Source organism: Gracilinanus agilis, chromosome 3 (genome assembly GCF_016433145.1).
Source record: "Gracilinanus agilis isolate LMUSP501 chromosome 3, AgileGrace, whole genome shotgun sequence".
NCBI classification, from domain to species: domain Eukaryota; kingdom Metazoa; phylum Chordata; class Mammalia; order Didelphimorphia; family Didelphidae; genus Gracilinanus; species Gracilinanus agilis.
Genome location: NC_058132.1, coordinates 114,357,027 through 114,377,444, shown reverse-complemented (window position 1 = coordinate 114,377,444; position 20,418 = coordinate 114,357,027). Strand labels below are relative to the sequence as shown.

The 20,418-nt window shown below is 39.2% G+C and overlaps 1 protein-coding gene across 1 annotated transcript in view; it reads left to right on the top strand.

Annotated features, from left to right (window-relative positions):
• Nucleotides 1–204: 204 nt before the first annotated feature.
• The window catches only part of LOC123238812 (dipeptidyl peptidase 1-like), a 41,538-nt gene continuing 21,324 nt past the window's right edge, over nucleotides 205–20,418 (top strand). The window contains exons 1-3 of the mRNA XM_044666030.1: nucleotides 205–379; nucleotides 3,779–3,924; nucleotides 17,255–17,424. Of these exons, the coding sequence (XP_044521965.1) occupies nucleotides 205–379; nucleotides 3,779–3,924; nucleotides 17,255–17,424 (491 nt within the window). The remainder of the gene's footprint in view (nucleotides 380–3,778; nucleotides 3,925–17,254; nucleotides 17,425–20,418) is intronic.

The window sequence follows — 20,418 nt, the reverse complement described above, 5'->3', positions numbered from 1 at the left end:
CTCCCCTACACCGCCACAGTTTGGCTCCCCTCACGTGATCCCTCGGGGGCCTCCTCTCATCCCGCCCCCTAAAGTTGCAGAGCTTTAAACTCCGTGGACAGAGGTGGGCATGCAGCTCTCTCAAGCTGAGAGCCCTGGGCTGTACTCCCATCTGAGCACCTTCCCCCACACAGAGTACCCTGCGCAGCCTGCTTACTAGTGGGGATGGGGTCGTGTGGCTACTCGCTGCTGCCTGTCCTCTTCCTCCTCTCAGGGGTTCATGATGCCTCTTCCTTCTCTCTCCCTAACTGCGATTTTCGCGATCTACCGGGTAACTGGGTCTTTCAGGTGTTCGAGGGGCAGGGGCCGAAGGACAACCGCATTGACTGCTCTGACCTAGGTAAGTGTCTGAAACCATCTTTTCCTACCTTTTGTGAAGAATGTCTCCTTCCTCCAATGACAGGTGGTGAGGCCCATTCTCTTCCCAGGTCCCTCCCCCCAAACCCTATTTCATTTTTTCTCTTCCTTTCGATTCAGTGAAGGTGAGTTTATCAAGAGGCAGCGCTGAAAAGTTCTAGAGCTTTCACGATCTGGCCCCCGCTTTTTGCTAAGCCTACCTTGAGCTCCTCGTGCTCCTGGCTTTGGGACGGACCTGAGCCCTTAAACCTCAGGTCAAAGAAGGCAAGTCGAGCCATTGTGTACTTTATTTCTAAAACGTTTTTGACCCTTCAGTTTCTAAAAGATCCTTCATGAATCTGCATACTTCTCAGTCAGCAAACATTTGTCATTCATCAAAAGTCTATTATATTGGGGGCAGCTGGGTGGCTCAGTGGATTGAGAGCCAGGCCTTGAGTCAGGAAGTCCTGGGATCACATTTGACCTCAGACACTTCCTATCCGTGGGCTCCTGGGCAAGTCACTTGACCCCCATTGCCTAGCCCTTGCCACTCTTCTGCCTTAGAATCAATAACTAGTATTGATTCTAAGACAGAAGGTAAGGGTTTAAAAAAAAAAAAAAGAGTCTATTTTTTATGTGGAGCTCTGTGCTGAGTACTGAGTGCCAGGAATTCAGAGGAATGCAAAAAACAAACAAACAAAAACAAAAAAACCCAGGCAAACAAAAATAAGAACCACTCCAAAACAACAAACCAAAAAAGCTTTGTCTTTAAGGGGCTTCCACTCTAATTGCATTCCTCTGGAACTTGGTATAATATCAGTGTAAATTAAAATCTAAATGCTGCTTCTCATCTAAATGCATATTCTTTATTAACTTTATTCTTTTGGCTTGCAGATTACAATTTTGACTTCTGGGTTCTTCAGAGGGCTAGTAATTTCTCTCCTTTGTAAGGGGGGAAAAGGGTTTTTTGGGGTTCACTATATTAAAAGGTAGTTGCCAGGGGAAATTTCCCCAATTAAGGAATAACCTCAAGTCGAAATTGACTTTAATGGAAGTTTATTTACAATTGAGAAGAGAGAGGAAATAAAGAAATACGAATCTAATACAGTAGGTAAATTACTATGATTATCTAATTAATCCAGGTAGATCTAATTAACCCTCAGCCAAGAGTCAGAGGGCCAGAGGCTGGGAGGTGAATGAAGCAAAGCTTCATTCATAGAGTCTTTATTAAAGGGAATTTCCTCCAGAGAACTTCAGGAAGATTCAGTTTTTAAACTGACCCCGTGGACTTCTAAAGAAGATATTGAAAGCAGTCTCACCAAGGTCTCAGTGTTCCAGCCAGCACTCTTCCATGAACCAGGAAAGCTAGAAGACTCTGAAGAGCTCCTTCACAAGCAGCCCTCTTCACCAGAAGCCCTTCTCCAGCAGAAGACCTTCTCCTTTTAAAGGAGTCACTTATGTGTCATTTCCTGTGTGTCATAGTCAAACTCTGGGAGTTGTGTGTCACCTTGATTGATAGGTGAAGACAGTTGGAGACATAAGAATGTTCCCAGAGGCCATGAGAACAAGAGGAAAGGCAGTTGGCCAGAGGATAAAGACCCTGACAGCCATCTGACAAGGACCCTGTGGCTTTGACCCTTGGCCTGGAACCGTTGGCCTTTGGACATTGATCTCTGATCTTGGAGCATTGACGTATGGATCTCTGACCGTGGGTTCTCTGATTCTCTCTGAATTTCCCCTAGATATTTAGACATCTGAACTATCATTAGACATTCAGATATCCAGGCCCGGGTGGGAACTGGGAACCTGGAAGAGGGAAGGAGAAGAAGCAGAGGGAGGTAAGGGAGGTATTTCCTGATGGCTGTAGGACTGACATAACTGGCAATAAGAAGCTGAGAGGGATCATTGATATCTGTATCAACCAAGCAGATTGCTTTCTCTGGTTTGGCCACGGCCAAGCTGAGCCAGAGGAGGTGAAGAACAAGAGCTCCAGCATTACTGAAATAGCTTACAGTCCTGATGGATTAGTGATCATAGCCATTAGTGACAGGGTCCTTTCCCTTATTAAAATCTATAGATAACGTTTATTAAAGTACTGAGTGATTAATACATCACAACCCTTGGGGAGGGAGCAACGCAGTCAGAAGAAAACATTATCCAAGGCTAATAGAGCCCAATATTAATAATCAATCCAACCCCAGGTGGGACCTGAAAGGGTTACCCATACACCTGACCTTTAGGGATCCTGCCTGGGCACTGTTATCGAGGAGGGGCAGTTACCATAGCATCCAGCTAAGTGACAGGACTCGGGTGTCCCTGCACCAGCTATCAAGGGAATCCAAAGCACAGCTTCCCTGATTAATATACCCTATAATAACTATAATAGTAGACAAAGATAACTTCTTTATAACATGTGCCTCCCTCCTAGTTTGCATGTCCAATCACAACAGATGCTTCCTTAGGACTACTTAGGGGGCAGTCAGTAGATTCTTATTTGTCACCCACTCTAGCACACATGGGTTACAGACCACCCAAAATTGGAGGAGTTCTCACCTTTGGTGATTAAATCTAAAGATGGGCAGTGTAGACTTAATCTGTCACACCTTCCACCATTTTTCATTTTCCCCCAAACCCTAGGATTTGGGGACAGAATCTAGGATTTGGAATATGTGGCCTTTTTTGATACTATCTTAGGAAATTTCATGAAGTTAAAGATAAATGACTAGTTTTCTTTCACCATCTGGTCAGATATGAATTTTGGGGGAAAAAATTAGCTAGAAGATACTTGAGGACTCAGCAGTGGGAACTTTTGACATATTATATAGGGAGAGAGAGAAGGTGAAAATGAGGAAACTAGTAGTTTTGGAATTTCTATCCCCCCAAAAGAATTTATTTATAAAACCCTTGACTTAGGGGGAGCAACTGGATAGCTCTGTGAATGGAGAGCCAGGCCTAGAGACTGGAGGTCCTGCCCTGGTGCTTAAAGAGAGAAGCTTTTCCACAATGTCGATATACTTGAAAGATTGTGTTTCAGGGGATTTAACTATAAATGCCCATATTACATTTTCTTTTTTTAAAACCCTTACCTTCCATCTTAGAATCAATATTGTGTATTGGTTCCAAGGGCTAAGCAATGGGGGATTAAATGACTTGCCCAGGGTCCCATAGGTAGGAAGTGTTTGAGGCCAGATTTGAACTCAAGAACTCTCATCTTTTGGCTTGATTCTCAATCCACTGAATCACTTAGCTGCCCTCTTATCTTATATTTTCAAAAGAGGAAGGTGAAGAAAAAACAATCTAGTGCATAAGAGGAAAGCAGCTTGATCAATATGGACAAAAGAGTAAGGAAGATTTTTACTGTCCCTTAAATGCCTAATTTTCCTTTGCCATTTCTTTTCCACAGGGCCACCAAAAGACAAAATGGTAGTGAACCTGCAATATTTAGATGTGGCACGAGATGAATTTGGCAATACTGGCTTCTTCACCATCATTTATAATCAAGGTTTGGAGGTTGTGATAAATGGGTACAAATGGTTTGCCTTTTTCAAGGTCAGTTTCCTTAACAATTATTTTCTCATTTTCACTGAATCTTCTGTTTATTACCTGCTCTCTTGGTTAACATAAAAAAAGTTGGAAAGAAAGTCACAATTTTAGACACTACTCTCCCAAGTAGAGATAAAATAGGCATGTCACCTTATCATTGTTTATATAAAATTAGAATTCACAAATAGTTAAATGTAATCAAATTAAGCTCAATTTGCTTTTAACTGTACACAGTTAACTACATTTGTCTTCACAGTTTGGTAAGTGTTGGTACAGCTTTCCTTTCTAATTGTAAAGTCAACTACTTGTTTTGTCTGGTCTCTTAAAACTATGGATTAAAAACCATTCAGTTTATTCTACTTTACCATCTCCACCTCACCTCTCAGACCTTTATGTTGTGCCTCTGATAGACTTTTATTGATCTGATTACCTTTTCTCAGTAATGTACAAAAGAGAGCATGAGAATAACTTTGGGGAAAGGACTGTAAGTGATTCCAGAAGACTGTCAACCCAAAGACTCCTTCTGTGTGGTATTAATTAAACCAAAGGGGGAAATTGGATTAGTCAGTATTTCTTTCATGGGAGGACTGTGGGGAAGTGTGATTTGAATATCTGAAGAACAACCTGGGTGAGCGTTATTGACATATTTTACCATTCTTACCAAATAATATAATGCTTGCATCTTTTGCATATTAATCCTCAAAGAAAGTGGGAAAATGAACTTTAATAGTTTTTGCTGCCTTCCTGATTTGTTCTTATCTATCAGTGAGTTGCTTATAGCTATTCTTCTAAGCCAGTGATTCCCAAAGTGGGCGCTACTGACCTCTGGTGGGTGCTGCAGCAATCCAGGGGGGCAGTGATGACCACACTTTTTTTGTATTACATTCTATTCTGAGTTCAATAAATAATTTCATAATTTCCAGGGGGCACTAAGTAATATTTTTTCTGGAAAGTGGGCAGTAGACCAAAAAAGTTTACAGGAACCACTGTTCTAAGCCATAGCAAGCTCTAATCCATAATTTAATTATTTAAGTATGATTCTCATATTAAGTGAATATATGGAAAGATCTTAAGGCAAGAGGCATGAGGGCCCCAGTCCTCTGGGAAGGCACCAGGATGCTTTAATAGAGAGCCTTTGAGACATTGTAGAATTGCCAAGTCACCATCCTAGAATTGTAGCTAGATTCTGTATTTCCTTACCTTGCTACAGATCTCAGCCCCCTGTCTTCAGTCATGCTACACATGTCTGAGACTTTGGCCGATCTTACTGAAAAAAAAAACTGGGGAAGGTATGAAGAGAGAATATTTTCATGATAAAATTTCCCTCCAGAATCAAGTCTTAAGAACTTCCACTTACAACCTGTGTAAACCTTGGCCAAATTAGATAGCTTCTGAGAATCATTTTAGCTCTAAATCAAGGATTCCTTAACTTATCTCAAGGGTTGGTTTGTATATGAAACAAGTCTGGAACAGTAGAGTGAGCAGAGTAATCAGAAAAAGAATAAGAGAGAGAAGAAGAAAATAGATCCTCCTCCTGCTTACCCAGCCATGCATCTGTAAATAATCACTCTCCCATCACTTTCCTCTCATATCTCATGTAGCATTCATTAATATGAGGAGAGGGTAGTGGAAAAGGAATTCTGGGGAAGGTGAGAGGGCAGATGCTAATGCCTTCCATTAACCTCCCTTCCCTGCCCAGTCCTACAGCAATGACTAATTAGTTTTCTCTATCCTACTCACTAGGGAAACTTCTGTCATACAGCAGAGAAAAACCCTGGGCTTGCTGGAAGGGAAGAAATGTCCCAGTGCCTGGGAGTCCCAAACTAGGAAGCTCTAAGCTCATAGGGTAGGGATTGTCTATTAAACTGGGAAATAGTGTTCAAACTGTAGCCTCTTTGCTGCTTTTCAGGAACATTCAGCATTAGGTTAGATTAACATCACACCCACTAATCAGCTTGTGCATATGCATGTGTTACTAGATAGGAAATACTGCATGCTCAGTGTTCCTAATCCCTCATTTGGGTGGAATGTCACATCCTGCAATGAAAAATTCATTGATCTCTTCACTAGTATTTTTACTAGATAAGCATGAAGATCACTGGGTTGGGCACACATTAACACACATACTAATTAAGGAAGCACTTAATCCTTGTTTGTCCTAAGTAAGTAACCCTAGTTTTTATTGTTTTATAGTTATTAAATAGAAAAACCATTCTGACATGGAGCCACCAAAATTGGGGTGACACCTTTTGAGCAGAGGCAACTGGGAATACTGAGGCTAAGAGTCAAAAATCTCCTCTAAGCAGCTGAGGCCACACACCAGAGAACAATTTGTATTCACAAGTTTTGGGAAAAGGAATTGTGGTCCCTCATCCATCTCTTCAGCAATGTGGAATGCAGCAGGAAGCAATCTAGTATCTTCTTTAAATGAGAGGGATTACTTCCTGCTCAGCAGCTAGAGTTTGAAGAGTGAGACTCTAATGAGTCTATTAAAAGGAAATGAGGTGAAACATATTGAACATTTTTTTCTAGTTGAAATGATTTTTCTAGTCCAGTGATGGGCAAACTTTTTAAAGAGGGACCAAAGGAAAGGAAATGCTCATCTTCCAGTCTGTTTCTAAGGCAACTTTTTCAAAGTTTCATGGTATTGTATCCTACTCATTGTATTTTTCAGATTAGGAATGATGTTCCCCACTGGATAGAACTTTATAGGGGGCTACATCTGGCCAGCAGGACACAGTTTGCCCATTACCGCTTTAGTCTTTTCTGCCTATGGAAATTTTGCTTTATTTAGTCTGATTTCTGGATAGGAGATTAGTGGCAATGGGGAATAAGTGACTAGCATGGGGTCAGACTAGCTAGGAATTATCTGAGGCTACATTTGAACCCTGGATATCCCATCTCTAGCCCTAGGGCTGAATCCACTAAGCCAACTAGCTGCCCCAAATAGGTTTAAGAGAAGTAAAACTTCTCAAAGTACCCAGCTGCTCCCTTCTTCTTTCTCTGATTTGTATGGAAGAAGCAGTTAGGAAAAGATAGGAGATATGAGGGCAGAGAGAGATGATTAAGGCCTCAGGGCATTATGGTCCCTCAGTATTTTGGCTTATAATTATATTTTTAATTTGAAAGGTTAAAATATTATTGTAAAGCAAAAACTGTGGAGACTGAGCTAAATGGAGATTAATGTTTCTTTACTTACAGCTACGTGTCACAGTGAATAGTTCTAGACTTGGAGGCATTAAGGCTCATACTCCTGAAATCAAATCTGGCATGAGACACTAGTTGTAGGACCCTAGACAAGTCATTTAATTCTGTGAGCCTCATTTTGCTCATCTGTAAGAAGAAATGGAGAAGGAAATGGCAAACCCACTAAACTCAAAAGAAGTCAAGAAAAGTTAGACAGTACTGAAACAGTATTTGGCTAGAAAAAGATGCAGACAGTGGATCAAATAACAAAGATTCCTACTTAGGGAAGAACTGTTTGAATGCTCTGTTTGTTGATCTATGAATTTATTTTTTCAGCTATTGATAACTGAATACATTATAGAATAGAATTATTTTGAATGAATCTCTGACCAGGTTTCTTCATACTCCAAGAGAAGTTTTGTAGTTCTCTGGTTTAAGGGATCTGTTGGCCACTAACCGCACAACATTTTCTCTGCATCCTTTTAAAGATGACTACTAAATAGATTGTCATTGATTTGTTAAGTTTGAGAAAAGGAATCGGAGCACATTTTCCCAGCAGGAAACAGTATGGACCAGAAAGTAGGCAGGTAGTACTGAAGTGACTTCCTGTGGGAGAAATTTTTTTTTGAAGGGACCTTGCATATCAGTTCTTATAGTCAAGAGTTATGAGTTGCTTCAAGCAAATGGGTTTTCCTCCTTCATGCTAGGTTTCTATTCGTGCCCACTCTCTGTTATAGAAACTGTACATTGGTGGGACAGTGCGACCCAGGTCCATGTCTAAACTGTGTTGTCTTGATTATCTTTTCATTTGCCTTATGTTGGGTAACAGTGCTATTATAATTATTAGATCTTTCCATTTCCTCATCCCCAAAAATATGTTCCCTCCTTAAACTCCTCCTCTTAGCATGGTAGTGTCTATTTAAGGCTCAATTCATATATCATAGGCCAAGTAAGCTTGTGTGTATTTCATAAAAATTGTACCCTTTATTCCATTTGAACTGAGACCTTAATGACTCAAATTTTTAATCCTTTCCACTCTATAACTTAACCTTTTCTGGAATTGGAGAGTGAAAGATAACATCATTTGGGGAAAGAAATAAAAACTTTAGGCTCTATGCTGTGATTGGTAAACTCTTCTGGTAAATCCAAAATTCTTTGTGTACTTTACCAACTGATGCCACATACTTAAGATAAGGACTTGTGAATCTCTCTGGTAATGACACTTTTATAATGAAGAGGATTGCTTAAATGCATGTTCTGTTAATAATTTTAGTGTCATAGGAGACATTTCTTAATTAGAGACCAATGTCCAGTTGCAGAGATATCACATTTTGCAACAAATACCTATTCATCAATTTCCTATGAAATTTAAGTAGATGACCCTGTGGATCCCTGTTCTGCTATTTACTTTGTGACCCTGGGCAAGTTGTTTTTCCTCTCTGGTTCTCATATTCTTGACCTCTTAAATGAAGTGTATAGACAAGACAGATGCCTTTCAGTTTGAAATCTTTTGAATGTATTTTTGTTTTTACTATCTCTCCTTTCTCTATTATACTTTTTGTTTTCCTGTTATCTTGTTTCAATTACCCTATGCAAATAAAATGGTAGGAAAACAAATTACTTGCTTCACTGGTGCATATCTGCATTTGACCTACAACTTAGAGCTAGACTGAGTGACTTGGTCATGGTTATGGAAGTAACATTTGTCAGGCAGGATGTGAACCATATCTTCTTGATTCCAAGGCTAACCCTTTATGTAATGGCTTTCATTGCCTCTCTGTATTCTACTTCGTCATAGTAGCCAAATACAGGACTTCTTCAGACATTTTCATCTTCAACATATCACTCAATCCAAATAGGTTTTTCTCTGATTTGTTTAACAAATAGGTTTAACTAACCAAAAAGGTTACTCTCACTAGATCATTCTCTACCTACCAGTGCTAGAGGATAGGTCCATTTCTAAACCTTGGATTTTAGAATAACAAAAGTGGAGAAAAGTCCATTTCCCTCTGCCAACCTGAAGGATATTTCCTGCCTCTGTGATTGTGAAATGAATATTGGCTTAGTGACTTGACTGTTCTTTTTTTTTCTGTCTTATTATATCTTTATTTCATTAAATTTTTTGATTTCCATATCAAATCACTGAACTATATTGAAATAATCAGATGACTCCAGAATATTTTTTTCAAAACAAACAAATCTCCTCCATCTTATTCTTGTTAAGTTTTTTTTTTTTTTTAAACTCTTAACTTCTGTGTATTGGCTCCTAGGTGGAAGAGTGGTAAGGGTGGGCAAAGGGGATCAAGTGACTTGCCCAGGGTCACACAGCTGGAAAGTGTCTGAGGCCAGATTTGAACCTAGAGACCAACCGTCTCTAGGCCTGGCTCTCAATCCACTAAGCTACCCAGGTCCCCTCTTATTAAGTTTTTGTTATTTTTTGAAAATATTTATTAATATTCATTTTTAACATGGTTACATGATTCATGCTTCTACTTCCCCCTTCACCCACCACACTCCCCCCAACCATGGCTGATGCACATTTCCACTGGTTTTAACATGTGTCATTGATCAAGACCTATTTCCAAATTGTTAATAGTTGCATTGGTGTGGTAGTTTCAAGTCTACATCCCCAATCATGTCTACCTCAACCCATGTGTATAAGCAATTGTTTTTCTTATATGTTTCCTCTCCTGCAGTTCTTCCTCTGAATGTGGGTAGCATTCTTTTCCTTAAATTCCTCAGAATTGTTCTGGATCATTGCATTGCTGCTAGTACAGACATCCATTGCATTCAATTTTACCACAGTGTATCAGTCTCTGTGTACAATGTTCTCCTGATTCTGCTCCTTTCGCTCTGCATCAGTTCCTGGAGGTCTTTCCAGTTCACCTGGAATTACTCTAGTTTATTACTCCTTTGAGCAAAATAGTATTCCATCACCAGCATATACCATAATTTGTTCAGCCATTCACCAATTGAAGGACATACCCTCCTTTTCCAGTATTTTGCCACCACGAAAAGTGCAGCTATAAATATTTTCATACAAGTCTATTTATTTATGATCTCTTTGGGGTACAAACCCAACAATGGTATGGCTGGATCAAAGGGCAGGCATTCTTTTATAGCCCTTTGAGCATAGTTCCAAATTGCCATCCAGAATGGTTGGATCAGTTCACAACTCCACCAGCAATGCATTAATGTTCCAATTTTGCCACATCCCCTCCAGCATTCATTACTCTCCCCTTCTTTCATTTTAGCTAATCTGCTAGGTGTGAAGTGATACCTCAGAGTTTTTGTTTCTTAGACTGTTGATATGGTCAGTTATGTGAATGGCTTTCCTAATGTTGAACCATCCTTGCATTCTTGGTATAAATCCCACCTGATCATGGTGGATGATCTTCTTAATTACTTGCTGGAGTCTCTTTGCTAGTATTCTATTTAAGATTTTTGCATCTATGTTCATTAGGGAGATTGGTCTGTAGTTTTCTTTCTCTGTTTTTGGTCTCCCTGGCTTTGGAATCAGTACCATATTTGTGTCATAAAAGGAATTTGGTAGGACTCCTTCTTTGCTTATCATATCAAATAATTTGTATAGTATTGGGATTAGTTGCTCTTTGAAAGTCTGATAGAATTCACTAGTGAATCCATCAGGCCCTGGCGATTTTTTCTTAGGGAGTTCTTTGATGGCTTATTCAATTTCTTTTTCTGATATGGGATTATTTAGGTATTCTATTTCTTCTACTGTTAATCTCGGCAATTTATATTTTTGTAAATATTCATCCGTATCTCCTAAATTATTATATTTGTTTCCATATAATTGGGTGAAATAGTTTTTAATGATTGCCTTAATTTCCCCTTCATTAGAGATGAGGTCTCCCTTTTTATCTTTGATACTGTCAATTTGATTTTCTTCTTTCCTTTTTTTATTAGATTGACCAGTGCTTTGTCTATTTTATCTGTTTTTTCAAAATACCAGCTTCTAGTCTTATTTATTAATTCAATAGTTCTTTTACTTTTGATTTTATTAATTTCTCCCTTGATTTTTAGTATTTCTAATTTAGTTTTCATCTGGGGATTTTTAATTTGCTCACTTTCTAGTTTTTTGAGTTGCATGCCCAATACATTTATCTCTGCCCTCCCTAATTTGTTAATATATGCACTCAAGGATATAAATTTCCCCCTGAGTACTGCTTGGCTGCATCCCACAGAGTTGGGTAGGATGTCTCATCATTGTCATTCTCTTCAATGAAATTGTTGATTGTGTCTATGATTTCTTCTTTGACTAAATGGTTTTGGAGAATCATATTATTTAATTTCCAGTTAGTTTTTGATTTGCCTGTCCTGGTGCCCTTACTAATTATTATTTTTTATTGCATTATGATCTGAGAAGTTTACATTTTTTATTTCTGCTCTTTTGCATTTGTTTGCAATGTTTCTATGCCCTATTACATGGTCAATCTTTGTGAATGTACCATGTGCAGCTGAAAAGAAGGTGTATTCCTTTTTGTCCCTATTTATATTTCTCCACATATCAATTAAATCTCACTTTTCGAGGACTTCATTCACCTCTCTTACCTCTTTCTTATTTATTTATTGGTTTGATTTATCTAGAACTGAAAGAGGAATATTTACATCTCCCACTATTATGGTTTTACTTTCTATTTCCTTCTTGAGCTCTGCCAGTTTCTCCTTTATGAATTTTGATGCTATGCCACTTGGTGCATACATATTGGGCAGAGTTATTTCCTCATTTTTTATACTGCCTTTAATCAGGATGTAATGACCTTCCCTGTCTTTTTTAAATCATACCTATTTTTACTTTGGCTTTGTCAGAAATCATAATAGCCACTCCTGCCTTCTTTTTCTCATTTGATGCCCAAAAGATTTTGCTCAAGCCCTTAACCTTAGACTTGTGTATGTCCACCCACCTCATATGTGTTTCTTGTAGACAACATATGGTAGGATTTTGATTTCTAATCCACTCTGCTATTTGCTTCCATTTTATGAGCGAGTTCATCCCATTCACATTCAGAGTTATAATTATCAGTTGTGCATTCGCTGACATTTTTGTATCCTCCCCTATTCCTACCCCTTCTTCTTACACTATTTCCTTTTAAACCAGTGGTTTGCTTTAAACCAGTATCCCTTATTCCCTCCATTGATTAACTTCCCTTTATACCCCCTCCATTATTATTCCCCTCTTTTTATTTTTAAAGGCCTAATGAATTCCTTCCCCCTTCTTCTCCCCTCCCTTTTTTGACCTCCCCCCTCCCCTGCTCCCCTTGGTTTATCCCTTCTGACTTTCTCAGTAGGGTTAGATAGAGTTTTATATCTCAATGGACAAGCTACTTTTCCCTCTCTGGGTTGATTACACTGAGAGTAAGGTTTAAATATTACCTCTTAATGCTCTCTTCCTCTCCTCCTTATAATAGTATTTGTCCCCTCCCCTTCCCATGTCCTCTTTGTGTGTAATAGAATATCCTATTTTTCTTATTCACTCAAGTTTCTCTTGGTGTCCCCTACAATTCACCTCCCTCTTTCCCACCCCCACATTATCTTAGATCATTTAGTATTCTGATCTCTCCCTATGAATTATTCTTCTGATTACTATAATTGTGAATACTATAATAGTGAATAGAGTTCACTACAGAGAATTATACACAGCATTTCTCCACATAGGAATACAGATAATTAGATCATATTGAAGCCCTTAAAGAGGCAAATTTAAAAATTATGAGTTTTCTTTCTTTCCCCTCTGTTTCTTATTTACCTTTTCATGTATCTGTTGATTTTTGTGGTTGGATATCAAACTTTCCATTTAGTCCTTGTCTTTTCTGTGCAAATACTTGGAAATCTTCAATTTTATTGAATGCCCATACTTTCCCCTGGAAGTATATAGTCAGTTTTGATGGGTAGTTGATCGTGGTTGAAGGCCCAGTTCTCTTGCCTTTCTGAAAATCATATTCTAAGCCTTGTGGTCTTTTAGTGTAGAGGCTGCCAGATCCTGTTTGATCCTGATTGGTGCTCCTTGATATTTGAATTGTCTCTTTCTGGCTTCTTGTAAGATTTTTTCTTGATATTTGAATTGTCTCTTTCTGGCTTCTTGTAAGATTTTTTCTTTTACATGTAAGCTCTTGAATTTGGCTATTATATTCCTGGGGGTTGTCTTTCTGGGTCTAGTGTAGAGGGTGATCTATGGATCCTTTCATTGTCTATATTGCCCTCTTTGTAGAACTTCAGGGCAATTTTGCTGAATAATTTCCTTTAGTATGGAGTCCAAATTTCTATTAATTTCTGCTTTTTCAGGAAGACCAATGATTCTCAAATTGTCTCTTCTAGCCCAGTTTTCTTGATCTGTCAATTTCTCATTGAGATATTTCATGTTTCCTTCTATTTTATCAGTCTTTTGACTTTGATTTGTTCTTGCTGTCTTGAGAGATCATTAGCTTCTAATTGCTCAATTCTAGCCTTTAGGGACTGGTTTTCGTTTGTAATTTTTTGGTTTTCCTGTTCAATCTGGTCATTTCTGGTCTTCAGTTGACTTGCCTCACTTTCCAATTATGAAATTCTGCCTTTTAAACTGTTATTTTCTTGCCAGATCTCTTCCATCTTTCTCATCATCTCAGATTTGAACTCTTCAATAGCTTGTGACCAGTTTTCATTATTTTGGGAAGGTTTGGATGTGATTACTTATTTGTTCTCTTCTGCTGTTTGCCCTGCTGTCTGGACTTTCTTTGTGTAAAAGTTGTCCAGTGTTACTGATTTCTTCTTGATGTTCTTTCTCTTTTTGAGTTCTTGAGAATGGCTTGCCATTGTTAGCCCTGCGCCTTCTCAGGTTTTTCCTCACACCCAGGGTCTGTTTGCTCTCTCTAGGCTCCTGAAGTCTCAGATCTCATTGTCCTCAGGGTCAAGCCTCCTGGTGGCCCCCTTGTTTGTTCTTCTGTCTGAGGCTCCTTTAATAGTTTCAGGGAGCTGTTTCCACAGTTGTGCACCCCTCTGCACTGGGTCCTCACTCAAGGTCTACTCCTGCGCTCAGGATCCATGGACTCAAGAACATGAGCTTGCACCTGCGCTCAGGGTCTGCATTCAAAGTCCGTGCATGTTATTTAGCCTCTTGGGGTTTTAAGTCTTGCTGCTCTCAGGAACAGGCTCTGGTGACCCCAGGTAGCTGCCAAGGACTTAATGGGTGTTTCAAGCTTGCTCTAGCTCTTGTGCTCTGGCTTTGGCACTGTAGGTGGTGTGGGGTGGGGGAGGGGGTTGCTCAACTTGCATTTTAGTGAGAGTTGTTTCACCACCTTATAGCATGGAAATGCCCCAATTCCGTGTACCTTCAATGCTGCACCCTTGTGGAGCTCCTTCGTTCCTCTGGATTTGTTTTTATGTCTTCTTGAGAAGTCCTGTATGTTTCGGTTAGAAGAGGTTATGCAGCTGCTTTTTACTCAGCCACCATCTTAACCAGGAAGCAAATCCAAAAACGACTTGGCTGTTCTTAAAGAGATATTGGGCACTAGATGTATCACAATTTGGAAAAACTAGGTTAATCCTGTTGTAAAATTCAATTACTGTAAGGGAATAGACGCTATTCCAAGCTACAAAAGCCCTTTAGTTTGTCCACCTATCAAAATGCTTCCTGCATTTTATCCCATTCAGAATAAGCTATGGCATTGGCCTTATAAAGCACAATGTAAAAACAATTTTTTTAATGAGGCTCAAAATTATCCCTTCAGAAGCTCAAATGATAGACAGCTTCAAAATATGCTTAGAAGAAGAAAAATTTGGTCATGGACTGGCTTTACTGATCCCAAGAGAGGATTCACTTCATGTATTTCAGTTATTCCTAGAGTGCAAGATGACTGGATCACTCAGATAGGGAGAAAACCTTTCCTTTAAAAACACCAGGTACCTATCCTTAGGATCCCTCTTTTGTAAGTTCTGTAAAGTGGGTGTAGGGAGCTGTGTCAGAAAGCAAAATATAGATGGTGGAATGTTTCAATCTAGCTTCTAGAGCTATGCTGCTGACTTGTTTTGGGTCCTGGTTGGGTCTGAGTAGCCACATAACCTCTGGGCTCTACTAGGAGCACTGGATTAGGTGATTCCTAACATTCCTTCCTTTTCAATCCTTCCATGATTTCTTTGACAAAGGACTAAACTCATTTTTGGAAAGTTATTCACTGGCACAGTGAGTAGAGCACCAGGCTTGGCAACAAGAAGACTTCAGTGCAAATCCATCCTCAGTCACTTATCTTTGTGATCCCAAGAGACATTTAATCTCTGTTTGCCTCAGTTTCCTAATCTGTAAAATTAGGGTGATAATAATAGTACCTACCTATTAGGGTCATTTTGAGGATCAAATGAAATAATTTTGTAAAGAGTACTTAGAACAGTGCCTGGCACAGAGTAAGTACAACATATATGCCTAGTCTCCTTCCTTTCCCTTGTATTACATTGTATTTATTTTGTTAAATATTTCCCAGTTACATTTTGATCTGGTTTCAGACAGATGGGAGTGTTATGGACCACATGTTTAACAACTTTGCTCTGAGCAACTCTAAGACTATAAATTGTAGAGAAAGAGAAGACCTTCATTGTTAGAGGGAGTTTCCTCACCTGGGAGTTCCCTACACCAGTGAAATCACAAGTTCAGTCTCTATCCCTATTCTTGTGTTAGACAGGCTATTAGAATTTTATCTGAAATTATAACCCAGGTCTCCTGTCATCCAATTCCACTTTACTCTTAGACTAGGGTTTTATTTTTTTTTTTAATTCTATTCATAAAATTGTATTTGAATATTTTCCAACTTTTTTTAATCTGCCTGAATATACATTCTACTGGTACAACCTTTAAGTTCCACACAATGATGGATCCTATTGGAGTGGGATATTAGTTGAGGATTAAATCATGTAACATGGATGACTAATATTAAACCTATAATTAGCTCAAATCCAGAGGTCTCTTTGACATACACCATTTTCTTTCTTTTTCTTCTTCTTTTTTTTTAGTTGCATGTAGGAACAATTTTTGACAATTGCTTTCTGGCATTTTGCAAATCAATTTAACCCCACTATAGGTGCTAAATACTCTAATATAGGTTATACTAGTGCTTTCATGCAGTACGTATTTTCCTAATGCTCATGCTATGACAAGATACATATCACACAAATAATAAAAGAAACTCAAAGGAAATGAAGTGGAAGATGGCATGTTTTGATCTTTAATCAGAGTCCAACAGTTCCTTCTTTGGCTGTGGATAGCATTTTTCATTATATACCTATTTTTGATATCTTGGAAACTTGATTTGATGATAATAGTTTAGTCCTTCACAGTTGGTCATTGTACAATATTTCTGTTACAGTATATAGCATTTTCCTGGTTCTGCTATTATAAATACTTTGATGTCTCCAGAGACTGCTCATCAGTAGCCTCCTTGAGGTAGATGCCAAGTAGGGGAATATCTATGTCAAAAGGTAGCAAGTGAATTTCCTGTGAATCCATGACTGACAGTGGTAGAGCTGAGATAAGAAACACAAAATATCTGAATCTACAAAAAGGAAAGAACCCTTTTGGGTGAGGGACACTTTGCTACTACTTTCCATTTCACTTTTCCAGATTCATCTCTTTTTTGTCTCTGTCTCTCTCATTCTCCTCCCCTTCTTCCTCTAATCCTTCCTTCTTCTCTGTCCTAGCACAACTATTCACTCTTAAGAACACTTCTCTGTGCAGCCTTTCTTGGGGTAAAGTATAAAGAACTCAGGACTTGTAGGTAGAAGAGGAATTTAATTTTCAGTTTAATACTCAAGTGATAGTATGACCTTGGGCCAGTCCCTTTAACTCTCTGAGCCTTTGTTTCTTTATTTATAAAATGTGGACAATTTTAGGTTTGTTACCTTATCTCAGAGGGTCTTGAGTTGGAAGGTCATGGGTTCCAATAGTGCTTTTGACACTTCCTAGCTGTGTGGCCCTAGACAAGCCACTTAACCCCCATTGCCTAGCCCTTGCCACTCTTTTGCTTTGGAACCAATACCTAGTATTTATTGATTCTAAGATGGAAGGAAAGGGCTTAAAAAAAATCTAAGCAAATACCTCACCTCAGCAGGGAAACACACAAGAGTTGGGCAGGAAAATGACTAAATCTTTGTTTTTCTTCCTTTGCAGTATGTGACCGAGCATGACAATGTGACACGTTTGTGTCATGAGACATTTCCTGGATGGGTACATGACGTTCTGGGCAAGAATTGGGCATGTTTCATTGCAAAGAAGATTGAAGAATCTCTTCTTCCATCTCCATACATAAGTCTGCTATTCCCTGAAGAGGAAGAGAAAGGGTGAGTTGGCGTGGCTTGGGATTAGTTTGTTTTAGAAAAATATTTGCCTGTTTTACTTGAAAGCAAAATTTTTCAAATTATTCACCATATTTCTAAATCAAAATATTATTCTGTGTCTCTGTGTACACACCACCTCCCCAACTCCCAGCCAATACCATATTAAGGAAGTCAATAGTGGTCTTCCCTCGTGAAAAAGGAAGGAAATGTTATAAAGTTCATTTTATACATTAAAATCATCAATCGTCTCATTAGCCTTTATAATGTTCTTTGTTGAGCCTTTGGAGATATTGTTACTTTGTAATGGAACTTAAGATGATAAATGTGAGAAAATGAATGCTTTTGACATTTGATCTCCACACTTTCTTACTGTTCCTTTCTTAGCTTGTGTGGAGCTAAAATCTGAGCACATTTTGTTTTGAATTTATTCTCTAGTACCAACATAAATAATAACATCACTGAACTTCTTACCGCGACCCAGTACCGCAGAGTGTACTATTGCTCCTAAGGGTGTGAGTCAGATCACCTAACTCCAAGACTAGTAACTCTAGTAGGTTAAACTCATCCACTTCCTGGATATTTGTGGGTTTTAGAGGTTGTGGGGGGAGGTGACAACGGCTGGCTATAGAGAAGAAAATATTGTTCATGTTTGCATATCTGGGTTCTTTGGGTTTTGCTTCTGCAGTTTACAAAATGCATTCTTCCCAACAAACCTTTGAGAGTAGTTTGTAAATTAAATTAGTTGTTTTTTAAATTAATCCCATGTTTTGGATGAGAAAAATGAGGTTCTATGAAGTAAGTGGTCCTAGGGTTATTATCTCCATAAAGGTGGTGACTGATCAGTCTCTTTGTGTAGTAGAATGTACATTTCCTTGGACAGAGAATCATTTTGATTTTCTGTTTGTATCTCAAGGACCTAGAACCGTGCTCTTTGCACATGGTAACTGCTCACAGGCAAGGAATGTTAGTGAACTAAGAAACAAACTCAGGCCTTCTGACTCTACATTCTGTGGGTTTTCCAATACACAATGCAGAAGATAAATTCGTGATATCAGGGTCTTTGGTCACGTACACAATGTTAAAGTACTGAAAAAAGAATTTAAAATAACACCATTTGGATATGTAAAAATACAGGCAGGGTTCCAGGTTAAGATGGCGGCAGAGTAAGAAGCAGCTCTTAACCTCTCCTGACCGAAACACACAAAACTCCTCAAGGGGACATAAAAACAATTCCAGACGAACAGAGGAACCCCACAACAGGGCACAGCGTGGAAGGTACATGGAATCGAGGAATTTCCATGCTATAAAGGGGTGAAACAGTCCTCACGAAATCGCGGGCTGAGCAACCACCCCACCCCCACCCCCTCCACACACAACATCTATAGCTCCGAAGCCAGCTAAAAAGAAATAGAGCAAGTTTGGGGCACCCATCGAGTCATTGGCAGCTCTGGGGCCTGTTCCTGAGAGCAGCAAGACTTAGGACCCCATTAAGCCAAAAAACGCAGGCGAAATCTGAGCACGGGAGCAGGACACAGGACGCAGAGCGCAGGCTGAGAGCGCAGGCACGGCGGAGTCGTGGGTGGAGGCAGACACAGCCAGGAACTAAAGCCTAAGTGGGGAACCAGTGTGAGTGTGAACGGGTATACGACTATGGAAGCAGCGCCCTGAGACTTGTAAAGGAACCTCCTGCAGAGGATCAAGCAAGGGGGTCCACCAGGGGGCCTGACCTTGGAAAAAACCAGAACTCAGACCTCAGGAGCCAATAGACCGCGGACAGACACTGAGCGTAAAGATAAATCTGAGAAGCTGCTGGGCTAACAATGGCTACTCAGTCTCAGGAAGTTCAGAAGAGAAAGAATAACAACAACAAAAAGAAGTCTTTAACACTCGACAGCTTTTACACAGAGAAAATCCAGACAACCGAGCAAACAGAGGAGGAGAACAAACAAGCATCCGGACCCTCCTCAAATAATGAAAACTCCTCACAAGCTATGGAAGAGTTCAAAACTGAGATTTTGAGGAAAATGGAAGAGATCTGGCAAGAAAATAACTGTTTAAAAGGTAGAATCATGCAATTGGAAAGTGAGACTCAGGAATTGAACACCAGAAATGACCAGATTGAAAAGGAATACCAGAAGATTATGGCCAAAAACCAGAAGATTATGGCCGAAAACCAGAAGATTATGGCCGAAAACCGAAAGATTATAGCCGAAAATCAATCCCTAAAGGCTAGAATTGAGCAAGTAGAAACTAATGATCTCTCAAGACAACAAGAACAAATCAAAGTCAAAAGACTGATAAAATAGAAGGAAACATGAAATATCTCAATGAGAGAGTGACAGACCAAGAAAACCGGTCTAGAAGAGACAATTTGAGAATAATTGGTCTTCCAGAAAAACCAGAAATTAAGAGAAACCTGGACTCCATACTAACAGAAATAATTCAGCAAAATTGCCCTGAAGTCCTACAACAAGAGGGCAATATAGACATTGAAAGGATTCATAGAACACCTGCAACATTCGATCAAGGAAGGAAAACACCAAGAAATATCATTGCAAAATTCAAGAGTTTCCAAGCAAAAGAAAAAATCTTACAAGAAGCCAGAAAGAAACAATTCAAATATCAAGGAGCACCAATCAGGATCACACAGGATCTGGCAGCCTCAACGCTAAAAGACCGCAAGGTGTGGAATACAATATTCAGAAAGGCAAGAGAGCTGGGCCTGCAACCACGGATCAACTACCCATCAAAATTGACTATATATTTCCAGGGGAAAGTATGGGCATTCAACAAAATTGAAGAATTCCAGGTATTTGCACAGAAAAGACCAGGGCTAAATGGAAAGTTTGATATCCAACCACAAAAATCGAGAGAAACCTGAAAAGGTAAATAAGATACAGAGGGGAAAGAAAGAAAACTTATAATTTTTAAATTTGCCTTTTTAAGGGCCTCAGTGAGATCTAATTATCTGTATTCCTATGTAGAGAAATGTTATGT